This window comes from Gracilinanus agilis, chromosome 4 (assembly GCF_016433145.1).
Source record: "Gracilinanus agilis isolate LMUSP501 chromosome 4, AgileGrace, whole genome shotgun sequence".
In the NCBI taxonomy this organism is placed as follows: Eukaryota; Metazoa; Chordata; class Mammalia; order Didelphimorphia; family Didelphidae; genus Gracilinanus; species Gracilinanus agilis.
Window position 1 is genome coordinate 252,802,970 of NC_058133.1, and position 21,446 is coordinate 252,824,415.

The 21,446-nt window shown below is 38.6% G+C and overlaps 1 protein-coding gene across 4 annotated transcripts in view; it reads left to right on the top strand.

The window, feature by feature from the left end:
• The window catches only part of ZCWPW1 (zinc finger CW-type and PWWP domain containing 1), a 42,695-nt gene that overhangs the window by 9,260 nt on the left and 11,989 nt on the right, over positions 1-21,446 (top strand). For 2 of the 4 annotated variants that reach the window (XM_044673513.1, XM_044673514.1), the window contains exons 2-8: positions 6,814-6,866; positions 8,192-8,475; positions 9,034-9,124; positions 10,582-10,663; positions 10,939-11,087; positions 18,424-18,555; positions 19,386-19,502. In XM_044673513.1, the coding sequence (XP_044529448.1) occupies positions 6,842-6,866; positions 8,192-8,475; positions 9,034-9,124; positions 10,582-10,663; positions 10,939-11,087; positions 18,424-18,555; positions 19,386-19,502 (880 nt within the window). In that variant the 5' untranslated portion in view covers positions 6,814-6,841. Of the gene's footprint in view, positions 1-6,478; positions 6,580-6,813; positions 6,867-8,191; positions 8,476-9,033; positions 9,125-10,581; positions 10,664-10,938; positions 11,088-18,423; positions 18,556-19,385; positions 19,503-21,446 lie in introns of those variants that run through there. The other 2 variants (XM_044673515.1, XM_044673516.1) reach the window with 2 other exon arrangements.

Genomic DNA, 21,446 nt, shown 5'->3' on the forward strand with positions numbered 1-21,446 from the left:
TAAAGATATTAGGATTGTGAGAAGACAGTTCTTTCTTATCTCCCATTAATATGTAAATAATTCATCCTCACATATTCCCTTTCAGTTAAACAAATATGTCTACCTTTCCGTTTTTCTTTTGTCATCACTTTTCCTTGTCTAAATGTCTACTTAGTTTTCATCAGGAATGCTTGGATATCCTCCATTAAATTAAAGATCCATTTTTTCCCCCTGTAAGGTTATACTTCATTTTGCCATACATGTTTATTCTTGGTTGTATACTTTTCTTTTGGAATATCATATTCTAAGCTCACTTTTCCTTTTTAGTGATAAATGCTCAGTCTTGAAATGAGATATTTGTTTTAAGTAGTTAACATAATGCCTGGCCCATAGAAAGTGCTTAATAAATGCTAGGTAGTTAGGTAGTACAATGAAAAGAGCATTGGGGCCGGTGTCAGGAAGATCAGAATTCAAATCTGGCCTCAGACATTTATTAGCTGTATGACTCTGGGAAAACCATTAATATCTGCTTCAACTGTTAAAAAAATGAGGATTATAATCTTATAAGTACCTACCTTTCAGAGTTGTTTTAAGGATCAAATATTTGTAGAGTTCTTAGCATAGTGCCTTTTCCATAGTAGCCATTTAATACATGCTTGTGCTTTACTTTCTTTTCCCCTTATTGTGGCTCCTGGAAACTCTGGATTTGGGCTATAATGTGCTTGGGAACTTTCATTTTGGAGTTTCTTTCTGGAAGTAACTATTGGGTTCCTTTGATTTTTACTGTGCCCTCTAATTCTAATAGTTCTGGGCAATCTTCATTTATAATTTCCTAAAATATAGTAGCAAGACTTTTTCCCCCCATAATAGTTTTCAGATAGTCTGATAATTTAATTGCTTCCCTCAGTTGTTTTTGATAATATATTTCATAGATTTACTTTTTTTTTTAAATGTTTTTGGTTTTGTTTTATATTTGTTAATAAATTTTCTATGTTATGTTATATAATTCATATATAATATAATGTATTATATGACCCATTCTCACTTTTAGGGCATTCAGTTCTTGAGTGTCCACTTTCTACTGTGTGTTCACTTTCTACTGTGTGTTCTAAGTATCTGTTTTCTTCCCCATTGTTCCCTTCCCAGCTTTTCTATTCTGTATCTTATTTCATTTTCTCCTGGTACTCTTGTATTCCTTGTGTCCAGGATATTTTTCTCTGAGGTGTAACTTGTTATGGGGTCGATAACCACTTTGATATTTTTCCCCAGGGTGTCTTTCAAATCAAAGACTTTCCTCATAGTGGTTGGAGTTTTCCTTGGATTATTCATGGAAAGGCTTTCTGCTTGGTCCAGCTCTGTAACTAAATAATATAGGAAGGTATTTCTGGTTCTGAGCCTGGTGAACCAGACTAGGTTCTTCCTTCAAGGACTTTTGGAATTGCCTTAGGCCTGGGCTTGGCTTCAGGGCTTCTCACAGGATTCCAGGATTTCTCTCTGTGGAGGTTCTGCCTTGGGTCCTCCCTTCAAGTTCATTTATTGGAGGGCTACTCTGGTGCCTAGGGTCCTGCCACAGACTTTCAGGCTGGATTTTTGCTTCAGGTCTTTTTTTCTACAGTTAGGCTTTGGCCACTGGGACCATTCTGTATCCTTCCTAGAAAGCTCAAAGGTTGGTCTTTCTTCTAGGCGAAAGTTGAATTTGAGTACATTAGGACTAGGCCAGTCCCAGGTTCTGTTTGGCTTAGCCTGCAAACACTGCACTGCCTGGAATGCCAAAAGGCTCCTCTCTGAGGAGCTGGGACCAGGCAGCCAGCCAAAGGCAGGAGAAGGGACAGTCTGGGCTAGGGTGTTGTGGAGTCAGGCACAGAGTGCAGGCCCTGGGCCCACATGCTGCTCCAGACTTGCCCTCCTTCAGCTAAATGAGTCAGGGAAGGCTTGGGTTTGGCTTGATTTGGCTAGGCTGGATAGGCCAGGCCAGGCTGGGCTTGGGTCTGTGGATCTCAGCAGGGAGTGCTAAAAATGCCTGAGGGCCCCAAAGTGGCTGGCTAACCCTGGTGCTTCATTTTTTTTGTTTGTTTTTTAATCTTTACCTTCTACAATCAGTACTGTGTATGGTTCTAAGGCAGAAGAGTAATAAGGGCTAGGAAATAGGAGTTAAAGGACTTGCCCAAGGTCACACAGCTAGGAAGTATCTGAGGCTAGAGTTAAACCCAAGTTCTCCCAATTCCAGACTTGGCTCTCAATCTACTGAGCCGTCTAGCTACCCCTACAATGTATTTCTTTAGTTTAGTAGGAAAAAGAAAACTATTGATTTATAAGATCTATACCAGGGGTTGGCAACCTTTTTGGCCGTGAGAGCCATAAACGCCACATTTTTTAAAATGTAATTTCGTGAGTGCTCACAGTGCACGCTCCTGTAACAGTGCCCGAAAAAAAATTGACTTTATGGCTCCTGCAGAAAGAGCCATATCTGGCCCTCAAAAGAGCCAGATATGACTCGAGAGCCATACGTTGCTGAACCCTGATCTATAGGATCAAAAGGAAACCACCATCCAAATATTAAACAAATTTAGGTACCCAGGTTCTTTGGAGCACTTCTCACATACTCCCTCTTTCTCTTTTCCTTCTCCCCCTCTACCTCTCTTATACCCTCCTTAATTTTTTTTTTAAACCCTTAATTTCTGCCTTTGTAACAATTCTAAAGCTAGGCAAATGGGGCTAAATGACTTGTCTAGAGTCACACACTAAGGAAGTATTCCAGGTTAGATTTGAACCCAAGTCCTCCCAACTCCATACCTGTTACTCTATCCACTGTGCAAAATTAGCTGCTCTATCCTCCTTAACTTCAATAAACCCAAATAATTCAGCTTCAAAAATATATTTTGCATAAGGTTTAAGTATGAACACTTGATCAGAATTTCCCGGAAACATTAATGTGTATATTCAAAATGTCATATCCATAATGCCCTTTTGTCCCCTGAATTGTGTTCATATTCCTCAGATCCTGATTTTATTACTAATTTGGCAAGGAGTAGACTGTTTTCCGTTTGTATTCAGATGACTCTTGCAGCCTAATTTTGTTCAGCCTAGTTCTGCAGAATTGTAGCCATGGTTTTTGTTTGGTCATTTCCGTGGCGTTGGACTCTTTTGACCCCGTTTGAGGTTTTCTTGGCAAAGATATAGGAGTTGTTTGTCATTTTCTTCTCTGGCTCATTTCAGAGATGGGGAAAGTGAGGCCAACAAGGTTAAGTGACTTGCCCAGGGTCACATAGTGTCTGAGGTCAAATTTAAACCCTGGGCTTCCTGACTCCAGTCCTCTCACTCTATCCACCTAGCTGTCCCAAGTACCCTTATGAAGCAGGTATATCACCCTCATTTTATCAATGAAAAAAAGAAGGCACGGTGTAGGAAGTGACTTGTTCAGGGTTACACCACCAGTGTCTGGAGTCTAATTTGAACTCAGGTCTTGACTACAGGCTCTCTCCCCAATGCCACCTTAGCTGCCTTAGCCAAAATCACTCTGTGGGTGGGATGGCCTTGCTAGTTACTGGCAGGCCCCGGGCACCTGGATTCCCTGGCTGCTTTCTACCTCCCACAGTGGGGGTGTGCCAGAGCACAGGTAGGGTGTCTTACATTGGGGTGCTGATGGGTTTGCTTGTGTTGCCACTTGCTCTTCCAGCAGTCCCCTTTTGCTCGAGGTTCTGAGGTGTTTGCAGGCCTTGGGATCTCGTTGGTGGTTTTAGTCCGTCCTCAATTTGGCCCAATTTTTAGATTTTTATTGGGGGGGGGCGTAGAGGAGGGGAGTCGAGATTGCAGCCTTCTTGGCCAGACACTTTACAGCTGGATGAGCTGGCCTAAGTCACATAACTCTGACTGCCTAGCCCGAGCCGCTCTTGTCTCAGAAACAATATTAACCCTTCCAAGAAAAATATTTGTTTATGGGTCACGTTACAATTCCCCCGCTATTCCCCTAAGTGTTCCTCATCGAACGGACTGTCTTCTGGGGGAGATGCTCGCTAATCAGGTGCGAGGGGTTCCAGCGTCTGCCCAGCCCCCAGGGGCTTGGTTCCGCCCCCCCCCCCCCCCCCCATCCCTCCGCGGGAGGGCAGAGGTTACCGAGGAAACAGCTTCTCCACAGGAGAGCCCAACCTGGTTTAAGGTAAATGTCTGTGGAGACTTAACACTCTAGAAGGGAAGAGCTCTCTGATTGGCTCCCGAGCAACACCGGCCCCTCCTCTCTGCCACTCCTTACTTCATTGGCCTGATGCCTTCTCCTTCAGCGGCGGGTGAGTGGCCTTGTGGCCCAAGGGTGGGGCTTCGGGGCCACGTGTAGGGCCCGGGAGGCTAGAACCCGGGGGCTTGACCCTTCTCTTAGTTCTCCTCCCTTCTAGGAGAAGGGAGTAAAGTCTTTAGAGTTTTAAAGGCTGTGAGAGTGGAGGACCCAGAACCCAGGCTAGATTTTGTAGCTCTAGCAAGTATTGAAACTCTGAGGAAAAGGAGACATTGTTAGAAGTGGCCTTTGGGACCTCATTGGAAAGGGTTCGGGCTCGCTTTAGCCCTGAACTTGCTGGGACCAATGCTGTATAAGAACAGAATTAAGTTTTGAGCCTGTTCCCCCAGGGACAGAGGTGGTATATAATGGTATATTCCTGGAGCCGCCAGGGATGTGCTTATAATGTTTTTGATAAGAGGGCTCACTCTTTAAAGTTGTTTTGTTTTTTGAGAATTTTATTAATTTTGTTTGGTACTGGCAGTACCTAGAGTCAGGAAGACCTGGGTTCAGATATGGCCTCACATACCTTCTAGCTGGGTGACCCTGGGCAAGTCACTTAACCCAAATTATCTAGTCCTTGCTGTTCTTCTGTCTTAGAAATGATCTTAGACAGAAAGTAAGGATTTTTAAAAATTGTTTGTTGGTTACATTAAAACTTCCAGATATCAGGGGGGCAGCTGGGTAGCTTAGTGGAGTGAGAGTCAGGCCTAGAGACAGGAGGTCCTAGGTTCAAACCCGGCCTCAGCCACTTCCCAGCTGTGTGACCCTGGGCAGGTCACTTGACCCCCATTGCCCACCCTTACCAATCTTCCACCTATGAGACAATACACCGAAGTATAAGGGGTTTAAAAAAAAAATCTAAAAAAAAAAAAACAAAAAACTTTCAGATATCTCCCTCCTTTCCTTCCCTCACCAATCTAGAGAAGGCATGATTTGACCAAAAAACGTATATATAAATTATGTCTTTCATGTTTCTGTTTATCAGTTTTTTCTCTGGAAACATTCACAAGTTTTTGTTCAAACATTAATTCTGTAGCTGTATATAATGTTTTCTTGGTTTTACTCAATTCTCTTCATAATTTCATGTAGATCTTTACATATTTGTTTGTTTTTAAATTAATCTGCTCATCATTTCCTATGGTGTAGCATCTTTTAAAGTGGTAAGTATTTATTAAAACCTTCTCTAGAGATAACTATCAGATGCTATAGGAGAACTACAAGTTCATGTGTATAAAGGGTTTTAAAATCATAAAACCTGTTAAGTGGAATGCAGGGATCCATTGATTGTCCCTTCCCATTTAAACCTTTGTTAAGTAAGAATCTTTTTTGATTCAAATCAACCAGTCGATCAGAATTAATTGTAGAACACATCTCCTGGAAATACTTAAACCCATTTAGTGAAAGATCCTTGGTTGTAATACTGAAGGAACCATCTCAGAACCAGTGGAGAAGAAAGAGCCAGGTCTTAAGAGAACTGAGTCAGAAGACCTGGAAGCCCAGGACAACCAGCAGGATGGAGAGAAAAAGTAGGATTGGGCAGTGGCAAAGAAGAGGGATTTGGAGGAAGGCCATTGGCTCTCCAGGCAAAAGACTTGGGCTGAACCCCCCAACTTCCCTCAGTACTTATTCAAGGACTGAGAGAAGGCCTGAAAAAAGGTTTGCTTTTTCTCCAGCTTCCCCTTCTGGTGCCTGTCTAGCCGTAGACACTACATATTGTTTTGATTTAAAAATTTTTTCTTCAAGTTTAATATTGTAATTGTAATTACATAAACACTGCCATGTTTGCTTCTATCTTCTTCTGATCTTCTTTACGCCTAGTTATACTTAAATGTGTGTCCATGGTAGTTTTTTGGGGGCGGGGGGTGGGGAGTTCTTTAACATGTACCAGGTAGAACCTCAGAATAGTTTTATTTTGCATTTTTCTTAATATTAGTGATTTGGAATTTTTATATGATTGTCAATAGTTTACATTTCTTCTTTTAAATACTTACTGCCTATTCACATCCTTTCTATTAAATTGAGTTTTATTCACATCTATTTGTGTCAATTCCCAATGTAATTTAAATATCAGACCTTTATCAAAGAAACTTCCTGGAAAAAAAAATTCTCCCCAGTTTCCCTTTTAATTATTACTACATTGATTTTGTTTGTGTAGAAACTTGTCAGTTTTATGTTCAAACTTAGGTCTCCTACACTTTAAGTCCAGCTCTCAATTAGGAATTAATGAAGAGGAATCTGACCTAATAACAATGAAAAAGGATTTTCTAACTCAAAGGAATAAGGAGAACAGGAAAAATGGGGAAAACTGAGGCTCTGCAATGTCTCAAGAGGTATCTTTCTATTCTGTAGAATCAGTGAAGAAGAAAGTTGGGATGGCCTTAGAACTAAGGATCCTAGGCTTCAGCAGAGTGGGAATCCTTGAAGTCTAAGGGTGTGGAATTTTAGAAATACCCCTAGCTCTTTTTTTCTGTGAGAAACTCTTCCCTGATAATGTTTTGAAGGAAAAGTAAAATTCATGTCTATTTTTGATTAACATCTAATTTCTTTTTCATTTTTTTTTTTAGCAAGGAGAGAAGCCAGCATCTAAGCTAAATGATGACAACCTTAAAGAACAAGGGTGAGTCAGAAATGGGAGATATTTTTCCTTTATAACTTTTTCTCCTTTTCCTAGTCCCTGATCATCCCAAATCTCTTTCCCATTAAAGACAACCCTTTCAGCAACTGAGAGAAGGGGAAAAAGTCATCTGGGTGGTATACAGTGGTTAGAATGCTGGGCCTGGAGTCAGGAAAACAACCTGCATTGGAATCTTGTTTCAAATAATTTCCTAGCTGTGTGACCCTGGGCAAATAACTTAACCTCTGTTTGCCTCAGTTTTCTCACCTGTAAAATGAGAAAATTGGCCTGAATGGCTTCCAAGGTCTCTTCCCACTATAAATCTGTGATCCTGGATCCAGGTTTGTCCAGGTCTGTTTTCTTTTCTTTTTTAAACCCTTACTTTCTATCTTATTAACACCAAATCAAAAGAACAATGAAGGCTAGGCAGTGGGGTTTAGGAAATTTGACCAGGGTCACACAACTAGGAAGTATCTGATGTCATATTTTGAACCCAGGACCTCCCATCTCTAGGCCTGGCTCTGGATGGCATTTTTTCTGCTGTCACATAGCTTGAGGTTGAGATAGGGAGATCAAGGACTGTCCTTAGAGAGTATTTTTTGATAAGAAGCTAACTGAAATCTTCTAGAAGGACATGACATTTTAGCTGAGCATTGGTAAGTTTTCAGTTGGCAGAGAAAGGTTAAAAGGGTATGACCCCAGCAAGTGGCAAACTTTGGCCTGTTAAAGGCCAAAGATTCATGGAAAAAAAAACCATAAGGAAATTTGGTCAGGCATTGAGTGTTTGGACTTTTTTTTTTTTTTTTTTTTAACTCTTACCTTCTATCTTAGAATAGATATCACAGAAGAGTGATAAAGACTAAGTAGTTAAGATTGACTTGCCCAGGGTCACACAGCTCGGAAGTGTCTGAGGTTACACTTGAACCCAAGTCCTTTCAACTCTCAGCTTGGCACTCTATCCACTGTGCTTCCTAGCTGTCCCTCAGACTTTATTTTTTCAGGACATACAGAAGGGAAGACAGGGTTTTGAAGAAGAGGTCCCTCTTAGTCTTGAGTAGGATAGAGAACAACAGCAGCCTAATTATATAAAATGCCACCCTCTGTATTCTCTTTCCATTCATCATCCACTTTCTTAATAGAATTTAATGATTTAAGAGAACTAAATAAAATATTTCCCAAAGATAAAATCAGTAATCTTTGGGAAAACATTATTTCCTCTCCCATTTGCCTAAATTAGCTAACAGAATGTCTGTGTTTATAACTTTTACATAAACTCCTGGGGACATGTTAAATAACTGCCAGATTAGATGACCAATTTTCATTTTCAGAAGATGGAAAGGAGCAGAAGAAAATATTTGCTTGGCCTAGACCAAAAGTCAGCACTGTGACTCCTTATGTGGCTCCAGATTCCCCCAACAATGAAGATACTCAAGAGATCAGGGTCACTGGGGTGAATGCCAAGCAAAGCCAGCCAAAAGACAAGACTGAGAAAAAGAAAAAGGAGAAAGTCACAAAGAAGAGTTCAGGAAGTGACAAGGAGGGGAAGGTAGTCCTAGCCCCCAAGACCAGCAAAGAGCAAGACACCAAAGGAACTGAGAGGAAAACAGAAAAGGTACCTCTCAGACACTCTGGTGGCAACCAGGTCTTTTCTCTCCCTGTCTTCTGGCTTCTTCTCTATCCCTGGGAAAGGCATACTTCTCATGTGGAGAATTCTCCAGAGCTAGAGAGAACCTAGATTTCTTTGCTTTTGTATTTCCTGGTCTTTCTTCCCTACCCCATAACTTTTATAATTCTCATTTATAATTAATCTCTCTCATCCTACTACAATTTCAATCCCTAATTTCTCTTATTATATAAAAGATATACAAAAAATTTTGGTCCCAGTATGTATGAATAATGGAGGTGGTGGGGAAGATATTTAAGTCCTTTTTCCACTTTGGCTTTTTAGCAGGCCTGGGATGGGATCTAGGAGACCTTTGATGAATTAACCCTAACCCCTAATGTCCTGAACCTTTTGAGTTCCTTACCTCCTTAGACTTTGAAAGAATGTCTACGTGGCCATGGTGGAACATCGGAGGAAACTCAGAGGTTTCTCTCTCTCTCTCTCTCTCTCTCTCTCTCTCTCTCTCTCTCTCTCTCTCTCTCTCTCTCTCTCTCTCTCTCCCTCCAGCAGAAGCCAAGTCTTACCAATGAACAGTTTGAGGAGATTGTCCAGTGTGTGCTTCAGAAGTCCCTCCAGGAGTGCCTGGATCTGACCTGTGGTAGGAGAGGGGGCAAGGGCATAAGAGATAGGAATCCGAGCACACGTGGGCTCCGTAGCATCCCCAGCACCCTGCTCTGGCAGTTAGAGAACAGAAGAATTCTAGAAGAGAGCTTGAAAAATCATCTAGTTTATACCCAAACCACTGGACTGTATTATAACCAAGCTTTCCTAGATAAAGTCCATCTTTTTTTAAAACCCCTTTCCCAAGATTGGGCAAATTCAAAGTTTAACCTAAATTATTTACCCTGCTTTAAGTTTATTCCCTTGTGTTTTCAGTTTTACTTAGGAGATGGGATAATGGTCTCTCTAACACTTGAAGATTAATATCAAGTTTCCCACCCTCCTACTGCCTTAATTTTCTCATTCCCAGGCTGTTTTTATATATCCTAACTGATATGATTCTGTAAGAGTGGCAGGGAAGCTAATAATAAAAAAAAAGAAAGTAAATGTAATTAGATCACTTTGGGGGGGGGGGTCTAGTCCATGGTATCTTTCTTTTTTTTTTTAGCTCTCACTTTCTGTATCAGAATAGATTCTAAGGCAGAAGAACAGTAAGGGCTAGGCAATTAGGGTTAAGAGACTTGCCCATGGTCACACAGTTAAGACCTGTCTGAAGCCAGATTTGGACCTTGGTCCTTATTATTCCTGGCCTGGTGCTCTGTCCACTATGCTACCCAGTTGCCCCCATGATGTCTTTTCAATTAGGTTATGACCCTAAGGAAATGTGTGACATATATATGGGCTTGATGGATGTGGGGATATAAAATGGAATATCGTTGACTTCTACTATATGTAAATATTGGTGTAAAGTACTACTCTAGGATGTGTGAACAGATGGTTTCAAATCAGACTGAAAAATTCCCTGGAACAAGTTGGCTTGAAAGTGATTGAAAACTAAAGGGGCATGATTTTGGTTTAGAATGAGGAAAAGCTTACACACACACACACACACACACACACATATACATACATTCATGTGTGAATATTTTGTGCAGAACTGTGATTTCATTAGTATGGGAAGCTCCTGGTTTGGAAACTCATTTCTGGAATTTATAATCTAAAGAGTTTCCTGAGCTATTGAAAGATACCTTTGGTCATGCCACTTGTAGGTGTCAGACACAGGATTTGAACCCAAATCTTTTTGACTTCCAGGCTTATCCTCTGTGTGCCATGCCTCTTCTCTCCAAAGAATTAGAGCTATATAAAAGGGGATTGGAGCTAGTGAGTTTCCTATTACTACAGGTATTGGCTTCCTGGTCAGGTACAGATTGGCCTATACTTTCAAGATCCTTTCCAACTCCAAACTTTGATGATTCTTTGATTAGAGAAATGGTCAGGAGAAGGCTTTTTCAGGAATAAAATAAGAGACGATTTAATCCAAGGTAGAGTGTCTGAAGAGAAGGGAGGGTTCTTATTATTTACAGTGTTTTGCTTTTGTGAACCTTGATTTTTCAGAGACTTCGGGTGCTCAACACATTGAATGTTCCCGAGGGGCAAAGGAGACAGGCATTATTATCGCTACTTCTGATGTGGATAGGTAAGTTTATCCTAGTGAGGCAGAGTATTTCCTAGGAGCGTGCTTACCTAGAGGGAGTGGGACACTCCTCCCCAGAGGTTGCTTATTCCATGAGAAACCCCTGTTTATCTAGATGACAGAAGCCAATGAGCACAGAGGCAGCTGGATATATAAAATTATCTTTGGATACCTAAGGAGTTTAGTTTTCCTTAACTCCTGTACCTTTTGGCTCGGTAAATGGGAGAATACCACAGATTACTACTTTCTGTCATTTTTCTAAAAAATTGTATTTCTAGGAAGCTACTGGAGATACCTTATCCCCCAATAACTTCTGCCGCTAAAGAAGATGGAATTGTTCCTGGGACCCAGTCATCCAAACCAGATCTTTTACCTTCAGAGAAGAAACAGAACACTCTTCCCTTAAGCAATAAAAAAAAAGAAGAAAGTCAGTATGAACAGGCAACCCCTTTAACTCTTCTCCATTATCTATGTTTGTTCTTAGATGTGTATTAATACTACTTACCACATTTAGGACACTTTCATTTATTTCTATGAATTTTAGTAGAAATGGGAGCTAGATTTTGTCAAAAACCTTTTCAGCATCTATTGATTGAACCATGTAGCTTTCATTTTTTATGTTATTAATATTTTTTTTATATCTCTAATCTTATATCAAACCAACCCTGTGTTCCTGGCCCAAGGATCTGGTCATAACATAAAATCTTTCTAATGTGTTGTTTTAGTCAACTTATCCTCTGTGTGCCATGCCTCTTCTCTCCAAAGAATTGGAGCTATACAAAAGGGGATGGGAGCTAGTGAGAGTCCTATCACTACAGGTATTGGGTTTCTGGTCAGGTACAGATTGGCCTAGATGACTTTCAAGATCCTTTCCAACTCCAAACTTTGATAATTCTTTCATTTGTTAATACTGTATTTACAATTTTTGCATCATTGTTCATTAGGGATGTTCATCTGTCATATTCTTTCTCTGCTTTATATCTCTCTGGTTTAGGTATCAAAACTATATTTGTATCATAAATAGATATTGGAAGGGTGACTTCTTTTCTTTTTATTGCAAACATTTTATATAATATTGGAATTAATTATTCTTTAAATGTTTTATTGAATTCACTTTTATATCCATCTGGTCCTGGAGTGTTCCCCTCCTCCCCCATTGGAAGTTCATTTATGACTTATTCAGTTCTTTTTCTAATGTTGGGTTATTCAAGTATTTTGTTTCTTTTTTGGTTAATCTGTATATTTTATATATGATAGGAATATAAGTATTCATCTATTTCCTCTTACGTTCTTGGTTTTATTAGCATATAATTGGGCAAAATAGTTTCAGATAATTTTCTTTATTTCCTTTTCAGTTGTTAAGTTCTACTTATTCATTTTTTATATATACAATATGATTTTTCTTTCTTTTAAAAAATCACATTAGCTAACTACTGTATTAGTTTTTTTAGTCTCTGCTTAAATTATTTGATTTAGTAGTCCTTTTTAAAGTATCTGTACCTCTGATTACCTTTCAGTAATCACTCTTTAAAATATTTTCTTCAATTTTCATAATTTTTACTTTTTTTATTTAGTTGGGGATAGATTTTGCTCCACTCTCTCATTTTAACTTTATGTGAACTTTATGCTTCAAATGTGTTTTTGGTAAACAATATTTTTTAATATTTTGTTTTCTAATCCATTCTTCTGTTCTCTTCCATTTTATAGGTGAGTTCATTTGATTCAGATTCACAGTTAAGATTATTAATTATGTATTTCCTTCCATCCTGTACTCTTTTACATTTCTTTTCTTTTCTCAGATGAAAAGAATTTAGTAGAAGAGAGGGAATTTGCCTGGCACTTACAGTCTTATAAGTGAAACAGCCTGTTTTCTCTGTATTCTTTCCTTATCCCACTCCTAATTCCTAAGTTTTCACTCTTCTTTTCCTTGTTAAAAATACGTTTTTTTAAATATATTTTTTACATCATCACAGTTTTTCCCAGTTTCCAGTGACAATACTACCAAAGTTAATTTACACTTTTAATATTTTACCAATAAAATTATCAAGTTTACAGAATTTGATAAAATAAAATTTATTTCCAAAAATAAAAGATCTAGAATATTGAGGAAAATTTTGAAAAGAAGTAGGAAAAGAGGAAGAACAGTATTTTCAGACCTTAAACTACATTATATAACAGTAGTCATGAAAACCAACTGATGTTGGTTAAAAAATAGAGATCAAGTCATAAACAGTGGAAATCAATAATGCAATATTTGATGTAGTAGAAAATATAAATCACTTAGTAAAGAACCCCTTATTTGATAAAAAAAAAAACTGCTAGGAAAGCTAGATAGCAATCTGGTAGGAATTAAGCTTAGTCTAACACCTTATTCCATATTCCAGCATCTATTCTAAATGCACATGTGACCTTAATATCAAAGATCATGCTATTAAAAAATAGGAAGAGAAGCAGCTCACATGCCACTCACAGCTTTGGATATATGATGTATTCTTAACCAAATAAGGAATTGGAAGTAATTACAAAAGATAAAATAGATAGCTTTGGTTACTTACATCTGCACAAACAAAATTTACCTAGGATAAGAAATGAAGCAGTCAGATGGGGCAAAAAAAAAATCATTGTATCAAATTTCTCTGATAATAATTTGGTGTAAAAAGTAACAGATAAATATGTATATGACCAAAAACTATTTCCTAATAGATCAGTGGTGGTCAGATGGTAAGAACCGTTCTTCCTTTTAGTTAATCCTTTTTTCCTATTCCTCCCTTTAGCATTCAAGATCATTTTGGTTTTGAGTATTCCTTACCTATCTGTCCCCCCTCTTTAAGACCCCTCTTTACAATCCTATTTGCTCCTTTTCTCTTTTTTTCTGTTTCAAGTTTAATGTATTTCTATATTGAGATCTGTGTGTATGGCTAATTGTATTCAATCTTCTTTTATCTGATTCAGGTGAAAATGAGGTTCATGGAAGGCCCATTCCCCCCATTCCTTACTCCATGGTTATATACTTTTCATCTATGACTCTACTATACAATAGTGATTTCCTTCTTCTTCCTATCCATTCATCTCTAAAATTTTTGTATTCTCTTAAGACCATTAAAATAAAGCAAAACCATCCTCTGCCATTTTAACCTTTCTCTAGGGTAGTTAAGGGGCAGCTATGAGGTGCAGTGGATAGTTCTAGGCCTGGAATCAGAAAGACCTGAGTTCAAATCCAGTCTCAGACATTCACTAGCTGATGTCAATTTAAGTCTGTTAGGCTCAGTTCCTCATCTGTAAAATGGGGACACACTGGAGGAGGAAATGGCAAACCAAGAAAGTCCTGTGGACAAAGTCCATGGTTCACATAGAGTGGGCCACAAATGAACAACAATGACCCTTAAAGATATTAGGGCTTTGAGATGATATTGTTTCTCATCTCTCTATTAAGATGAAACAGTTCATCCTTACATATTCCTCCTCAATTAAACAAATGCGTTTACCTTTGTTTCTCTTGGTGCCTGCATTTTTTTCAAATGTCTGTGTATGTATTTAGGACTTTTCATCAGGAATGCTATGAAATCCTCTATTCCATTAAAGAACTCTTGTGCCATATATGTTATTCTTGGTTGTATACCATTATCTCTTTACTCTTCGAGTATCATATTCCAAGCTTTAATAGTGGTAGCTGCCAAGTACTCAGTCTTATGCAGTCCTAATTGTAAATCCTTAATATCTGAATTTCTTTTTTTGATTGCTTGCAGTATTTTTTTTCTTTTACTTGGAAGTTTTAGATTTTGTCTCTAACTTACCTGGAAATTCAAATTTTCTTTCTTCTGAAGGTGATTGGTTGATTCTGTCTTTTCATTTTGTCCTTTGATTCTAAGAGTTTGGGGATAATTTTCATTAATTGTTTACTGAAATATGATTTATTGAAATACTAAAATAATGTTTGCTGAAATATGGTATCCATATTTTTTCTAATAATAACTTAAGGATGATTCAATAATTCTTATTCTCTGGCCTGGTTCTGATATTAATATTTCTTAGATTTTCTTCTTTTTTTTACTCACTTTTTTAGTTTTATTGTGCTATTTCTTGTATTGTTATGTCCTTGTTTTCTGTCTGGCCCACTCTAATTTCCAGGGTATTAATTTCCTTTTTTTTGTCAGTTTAAATTAATTTTTAAAGTTACACATAGAATTAGTTTTTGACACGTGTTTTCTGACATTTTAGGGCAGATTTTTTCCCTCCCTCTCTCCCAACCCTCCTCTCCCTGAGAAGGGATAGGTTATATCAGTACTTTCATGTAGGCTATTCAATTCTTAATTGAGGCTTTCTATCATATGTTCTCAGGTGCTTTGGGGTGGGGGGGAAAAGGGGGATGACCATAGTGTCCTCCTCCTGGTGCCCAGTTTTTTGTTTGTTTGTTTGGTTGGTTGCTTTTTCCTTCTGAGGCTTTATCTGGACTTGTGGTATTGCTATCATTTTCAGGGTTTACTCCTGCGCATCTCTCATATTAAAATATTTTCTCATAGTGGTTGGAGAGTTTTTCTTGGTTTGCTCACTGGTAGGGAGTCAAGTGGCCCTATTACTGCTTGTTAAGGTTAACAAATAAACAGTGTGGTCAGGGTCCGAAGGGCCCCACGAGGCTCCTCCTTCCTGATATTCTGGAGCCCTGCCAGAGATCACCCTCTTGCCAGAGTTTGTTTCACCTGCTTTTGAATTCAGTTTGGGATCCTTATTCTTGGTGTTGGATTCAAGGGTTTTTCCTGTGTTGTCTTCTCACCAGAGGCTTCAGAAACTGCTGAAGTTGGATTTTTTTTTTTTTTTTTTTTAACCCTTGTACTTCGGTGTATTATCTCATAGGTGGAAGATTGGTAAGGGTGGGCAATGGGGGTCAAGTGACTTGCCCAGGGTCACACAGCTTGGAAGTGGCTGAGGCCGGGTTTGAACCTAGGACCTTCTGTCTCTAGGCCTGACTCTCACTCCACTGAGCTACCCAGCTGCCCCATGAAGTTGGATTTTGCTTAGGCCACTTGACTGTGTTTAGAATGCCCTGGGGTTGCCTTGACTACAAGGGTAGGGCTAGGATGGGCCTGGGTTAATCCCTGTTTCCACTATGGGGGAGTCACCCAAAATGCTCTGGAAGTTTTGCTTTCCTGTACTGAGTTTAGCCAGCCAGTCATGAACTTGGAGGAGCCTTGAGCAAGATGAGTGTTTTTCTGGATCAGAACACAGTGCCCCAGAGTTAGTCCCAAGTGGAGGCTTGGACAAGGCTCTGCCTGTCTGAGCCTGAGTTCTGTGGAGCTCAGGGAATGCTGAGATTGCCCTTAAGGCGCCACGGTTGGTTGGCTGCTCTGGCTTTGCCTCTCCAACCTTTGCTCTGGATCTGCTCCAGCACCCAGGAATCTCTCAAAAATTTGAGTTAAATGCTGTGAATTCCTGGTGGTTTGGGGGTGGGAAGGGTCTGAGAATGATTCTTAAAACAGCCTAGCCATGTTGAAACTTTAAACTCTGATGGAATATTTTTAAGGACCCCAATTTTAGCATTGATCTCTTCCCTAAATATTTTTCTTCATCATATTTTTTAAGTTTTATCTTGATATTTAATATTTTTAATTTTAATCTTAATTACATTTTGTAAATGCAAACTTTTAAAAAAGTTTATATAATTAAATATATTTACCTTTCATAGTTTGGATTTTTTTTGATAGTTGACAATTTATCAGCTCTTCACAAATGAGATAAATCTATTCTTTTTTCTTATAGGTAGCTGTTGTGTATTGAAGAAAGTACTGGTCTGAATTTGAATGTAGGCCTTGTCACTCACTAGTAGTGCAGTCACTTAGTCCCTTTGAATGTCAGTTATTTCACCTGTAAAATGGGGATAATATGAGCACAAAGATTCATTTAGTGTCATGAATATAAAGACTGCCTTGGAGTTAGGAAGACCTGGATTTCAAGTCCTGTTTCAGAAGATGTACAATAGCTATATAATTATAAGAAAGTCACTTAAGTTCTTAGTATCCCCAGTTAATTCTCTAAAAGTATAAGTAGTTGAAGAGCTGCTATTCCTTTATTAGAAGAAAGACTTTTCACACTAGGACTTTCTCACATTGATGAAATCACAGATTTAGGGAAAAAAAATAGCACATATTATACTACCTTCTTCATGGTTTTAGAAATGTAGGCCCCCCGCTTTTTTTCCTAACTTATAGTTTTTCTTATATTTAATTCTTTGTTTGTCAGGGAATTTTATTTTGGATATATAGTGTGAGGTGATAATCTAAATGCATTTTTTACTATATTGCTATCCAGTTTTCCATTTTAAAAAATAAGTATTTTCTCAGTTTTTATATGTGCTGGTTTGCTATACATTAATCTCATATATATTTGATTCTGTTTCTGGAATTTGCATTTGCTCTAATTATCAATTTTTTTCTACCTGCTTTTCTAATAAATATTTTTATGTTTAACTTTATTTTAATATCAAATTTTCACATAAGTTTTCTGAAGTTATATGATTCATATTGTTTCCCTTCCCTCTTCCCTCCCCCCTCCCAGAGTTGACAGGCAATTCAGTCTGCGTTATATATATATTATCATGTAAAACATATCTCTATATTATTTATTTTTGTAAATGCATAATCTTATAAAAATCATATACCCAAGTAAACAAGCGATAAATCTCATGTTTTCATCCACGTTTATACTCCAACAGATTTTTCTCTAGAGGTAGATAGCTTTCTTTTTCATAAGTCCTTGAGAATTGTCCTGGATAATTGCATTGCTTTTAGTAGCAAAGTCTATTGCAGTTACTGTAACATTCTCTTGGTTCCGCTTATTTCATTGCATCAATTCAGGTAGGTCTTTTCAGCTCTTTCTGAAATCATCCTGTTCATCATTCCTTACAACACAATAGTATTCCATTACCATCATATACCACAGTTTGTTCAGCCATTCCCCTCAGTTTCCAATTTTTTTGCCACCACAAAAAGTGCAGCTATAAATATTTTTGTACAAACAGATCCTTTCCCTTTTTTTTTTTTTTTTTTTGTTATCTCTTTGGAATACAGACCTAGTAGTGATATTGCTGGATCAAAAGGCATGCATTCTTTTATAGTCCTTTGGGCATAATTCCAAATTGCCCTCCAGAATGGTTGGATCAGTTCACAACTCTACCAGCAATGCATTAGTGTCCCAATTTTGCCATATTCCCTCCAACATTTATTATTGTCCTTTACTATCATATTGCCCAATCTAATAAGTGTAAGGTGGTACCTCAGAATTTTTTTAATTTACATTTCTCTAATCAAGAGGGATTTAGGACATTTTTCCATATGATTATTGATAGCTTTGACTTCTTCATCTGAAAATGCCTATTCATATCCTTTGACCATTTATCAGTTAGGGAATGACTTGGATTCTTACAAATTTGACTTAGTTCTTTACATATTTCCAAATGAGACCTTTATCAGAGAAATTTGTTATAAGTTTTTTTCCCAGTTTGTTGCTTCCCTCCTAATTTTGGTTGCATTGGTTTTGTTTGTACAAAACCTTTTTAATTTAATATAATCAAAATTATTCATTTTACATCTTATAATATTCTCTATCTCTTAATCATAAATTCTTCCCTTCTCCATAGATCTGACAGGTAAACTATTCTACATTTCCCTAATTTACTTATAATATAACTCTTTATGGTTAAATCTCTAATTAATATTTTTAAAGAAATTTCCATTTTTATTTTCTGTGTTTTGTTTTATTTATTTTCCTAGATGAGGAGAAAACTGAACTAACACAAAAGAGTCGGAAGCACAGAAGGAAGGGCCAACCAAGGAAAATAGTACAAGGCTACACCCAGATCAGTGATCAGGAAGAAAGTGGGGGAGAATGGGCAGGCAATTTTGGTGAGTTTGAACATGGAAAATTTAATTAGAATATGAAAGGAAAGAGACAAGAAGCTGGAAGAGAGGAGGCAGAATCCACAGGAAACCTAATGAGGACTGAATTGCATAGTTTCAGTGAGCTGCAGGCTGGTGAAGGAGATAGAGGTCAAACCTAAAAAAGAATTTACCAACACTGAGATGTCAATCAAGACTAAGGCTCTCAAAAGGGACTGAAGGAGTCTTTTTCCATAGAGTAGACTCATATTGAGGAAAAGGAGTTGAACATTATTTGACAGCAGAAGAGAATTGGAGCTCCTGGAGAGTAGAGACTGACTGATTTTTGTTTTTGTATCCCTGGCGCCTAGTATGGTGCCGGGCACATAGTGGATGCTTAATAAATGCTTGATGATTGATTGATTATGGTGATGCCATTGAAACTAATTTGGACTGGGATTTGAGAAACCTATTTCTTGTCCCATCTTGCCACTAATTAGCCCTGTGACCTTAGAAACTCATTAGACTTCATTTTCTTATGTGAAAGATGAGGAGGTTGGACAAGACGATTTCCAAGTTCGCTAGCTCTAGACCAGGGGTCGGCAACATATGGCTCTTTCTGCAGGAGCCATAAAGTCCATTTTTTTTTCAGGCGCTGTTACAGGAGCGCACACTGTGAGCACTGTACGGCTTTCAATCCACTGAGCTACCCAGCTGCCCCCAATGGATTATTTGTGTCGTTTATGGCTCTCATGGCCAAAAAGGTTGCAGACCCCTGCTCTAGAGGATGACTTTCAGAGAAATCAGCTAGGAAAGGGAATATTTCTGAGTCTCATTGTACTTCTGTCTGGTGCCAGGTCACTGTATCGCCTGGGTGCAGTGCTCCTTCCCCAGCTGTGAAAAGTGGAGACGACTCCATGGCAACGTTGACCCCTCAATCCTGCCAGATGATTGGTCATGCAGTCAAAATACAGGTAAAGCAAAGAGAAAGATTTGTTTTCTTCCTTATATTTACCCATTATTGTGTTCTATCGTTCAGGTAGAATAAATGTAACTTAAGGTTAAGGCTGTTTTTTATCACAGCATTTCCCATTCATATATTAATGATTATCTAAGATTTATTCATTGATGATATATAGAGATAACTTTGTTCTATATAATTTTTAATATCAAATGAACTCTGAAACAAAGAGCTGTATGTTTGCCAAAGGAGTTTGTCATTGTCATTTCAACTCAGCTCTGTAACTAGTGTAAAGGCAGTTAGGTAGTTCAGTAAATTGAGACCCAGGCCTGGAGTCAGGAGGACCTGGGTTCACATCTAGCCCAAAACACTTCCTAGCTTTGTGACTCTGGGCAATTCACTTAACCCTTAACTTGCCTACCTTTTCCCCTTCTGTCTTAGAATTATTGTTACTAAGCCAAAAGTAGGGTTAAAAAGGGAAAAAATGATGCTTTGCTAGCTTTGCAGTCAGTCCACGCAAAATCCAGTAGCCAAGGAAAAATCCTGGCTTGTAAAAGGGAAATTCTCTTCTTCCAGTAGGGATGGGGAAGCAGGGGCAGAGATTTTTTTTCTTTTGGTCCATCCCATCCCCACATTGGCCATGGAACTCTAGAGGAGAGCTGCTTACTCCAGGGAAGATGCTGCCTCCAGAAAGGACCAGAGAAAGGCCTTCTCTGGGAGCAGAGAGGAACTAAACAGCCTAGGGAAGGAGCAGGATAATGACACCACCAGAAGTCAAGGATTTTGTGGCTCTTTTGAATCAGAAGCTTGTGTGGCTTTGGCCGAGCATGTTCCCTCTATCTGAGCATTATCCCTTTGTACTTGAAATGTGTGCCCATTCTTCCTCCAGTCGCTGGATGGGTTTGTGAGAGAATATGTCCCAAGTTTATGAAGGGGATGTCAACTGTATTACTATGTCATCTGAGCAAATGTCCCTGCATTGAGCTAATGGTGGCAATTGGCAGATTACTAAAGGCAAGGTCACAGGGAGCAGATCAGGGGATTTTAGGAGGGCAGACCCACACACTGTATCCCTGAACTTCCTCTTGGGAGGGAGCCTAAATAGGGTGCTAGAAAAGTAAATTCAAAGAAATTTGAGAATGAGATCACTAACCAAGGATGGGGTGGGAATTAAGGAAGGTTTTAGTATGATTATAGGTTCAGAGATCCTAGAACTGGAAGGGCCATCTGGTCCAACCATCCTCATTTTACAAATGGGTAAACTGAGCCTCAGAGGTATGGGATGGAATTTGTTTGGAGTCTGAGGAACAGCTGGCAGTCCTGTTTGCCTGGAATGTAGAATGCAGGTAAAGTGGGTGAAGGGGAACAATATGAAATAAGCCCGGGAACCATATTATTAAGGACTTAAAATGTGAAGCCAAGAAGTTTGTATTTTCTATTAAAGGCAGGTGGTGGATTTTGAGTAAAGCTGTGATGTATTTATTAGTGCCTTTGGAAGAGTATTTTGGCAGCTGTGCAGATGAATTGAAAGAGGAAAAAAATGGAAGTAGGGAGACAAATTAGGAGGTTATTAAAGTAATCAAAATGAGAATTGGCAAGGACCTGAACTGTAGTGATGGTTCAATGGAGAAAAGAAAACAGGATGCAAGAGATATCTCAGAGGTAAAACCAACAAGTCTTGGCAACTGAAAGGATTTGGGGAGGGGGAAAGAATCCATGATGATTCTACAGTTAGAAATCTGGGTGTCTTGGAGTATAGGGTGATGCTCTCAAGAGAAAGTTTTGGAGCAAGGGCATGTTTAGAGGAAAAGATAATCAATTATGTTTTGAACATGTTGAATTTGAAATACTCATGGGAGGAAAGATTGTGCAGGCACTTGGTCCTGTGGGACTGTTGCTTAGGAGAAAGATTAGGGAGATAGGTAGAAAGAAATTATTAGCTCAGAGCAGCAGTTCT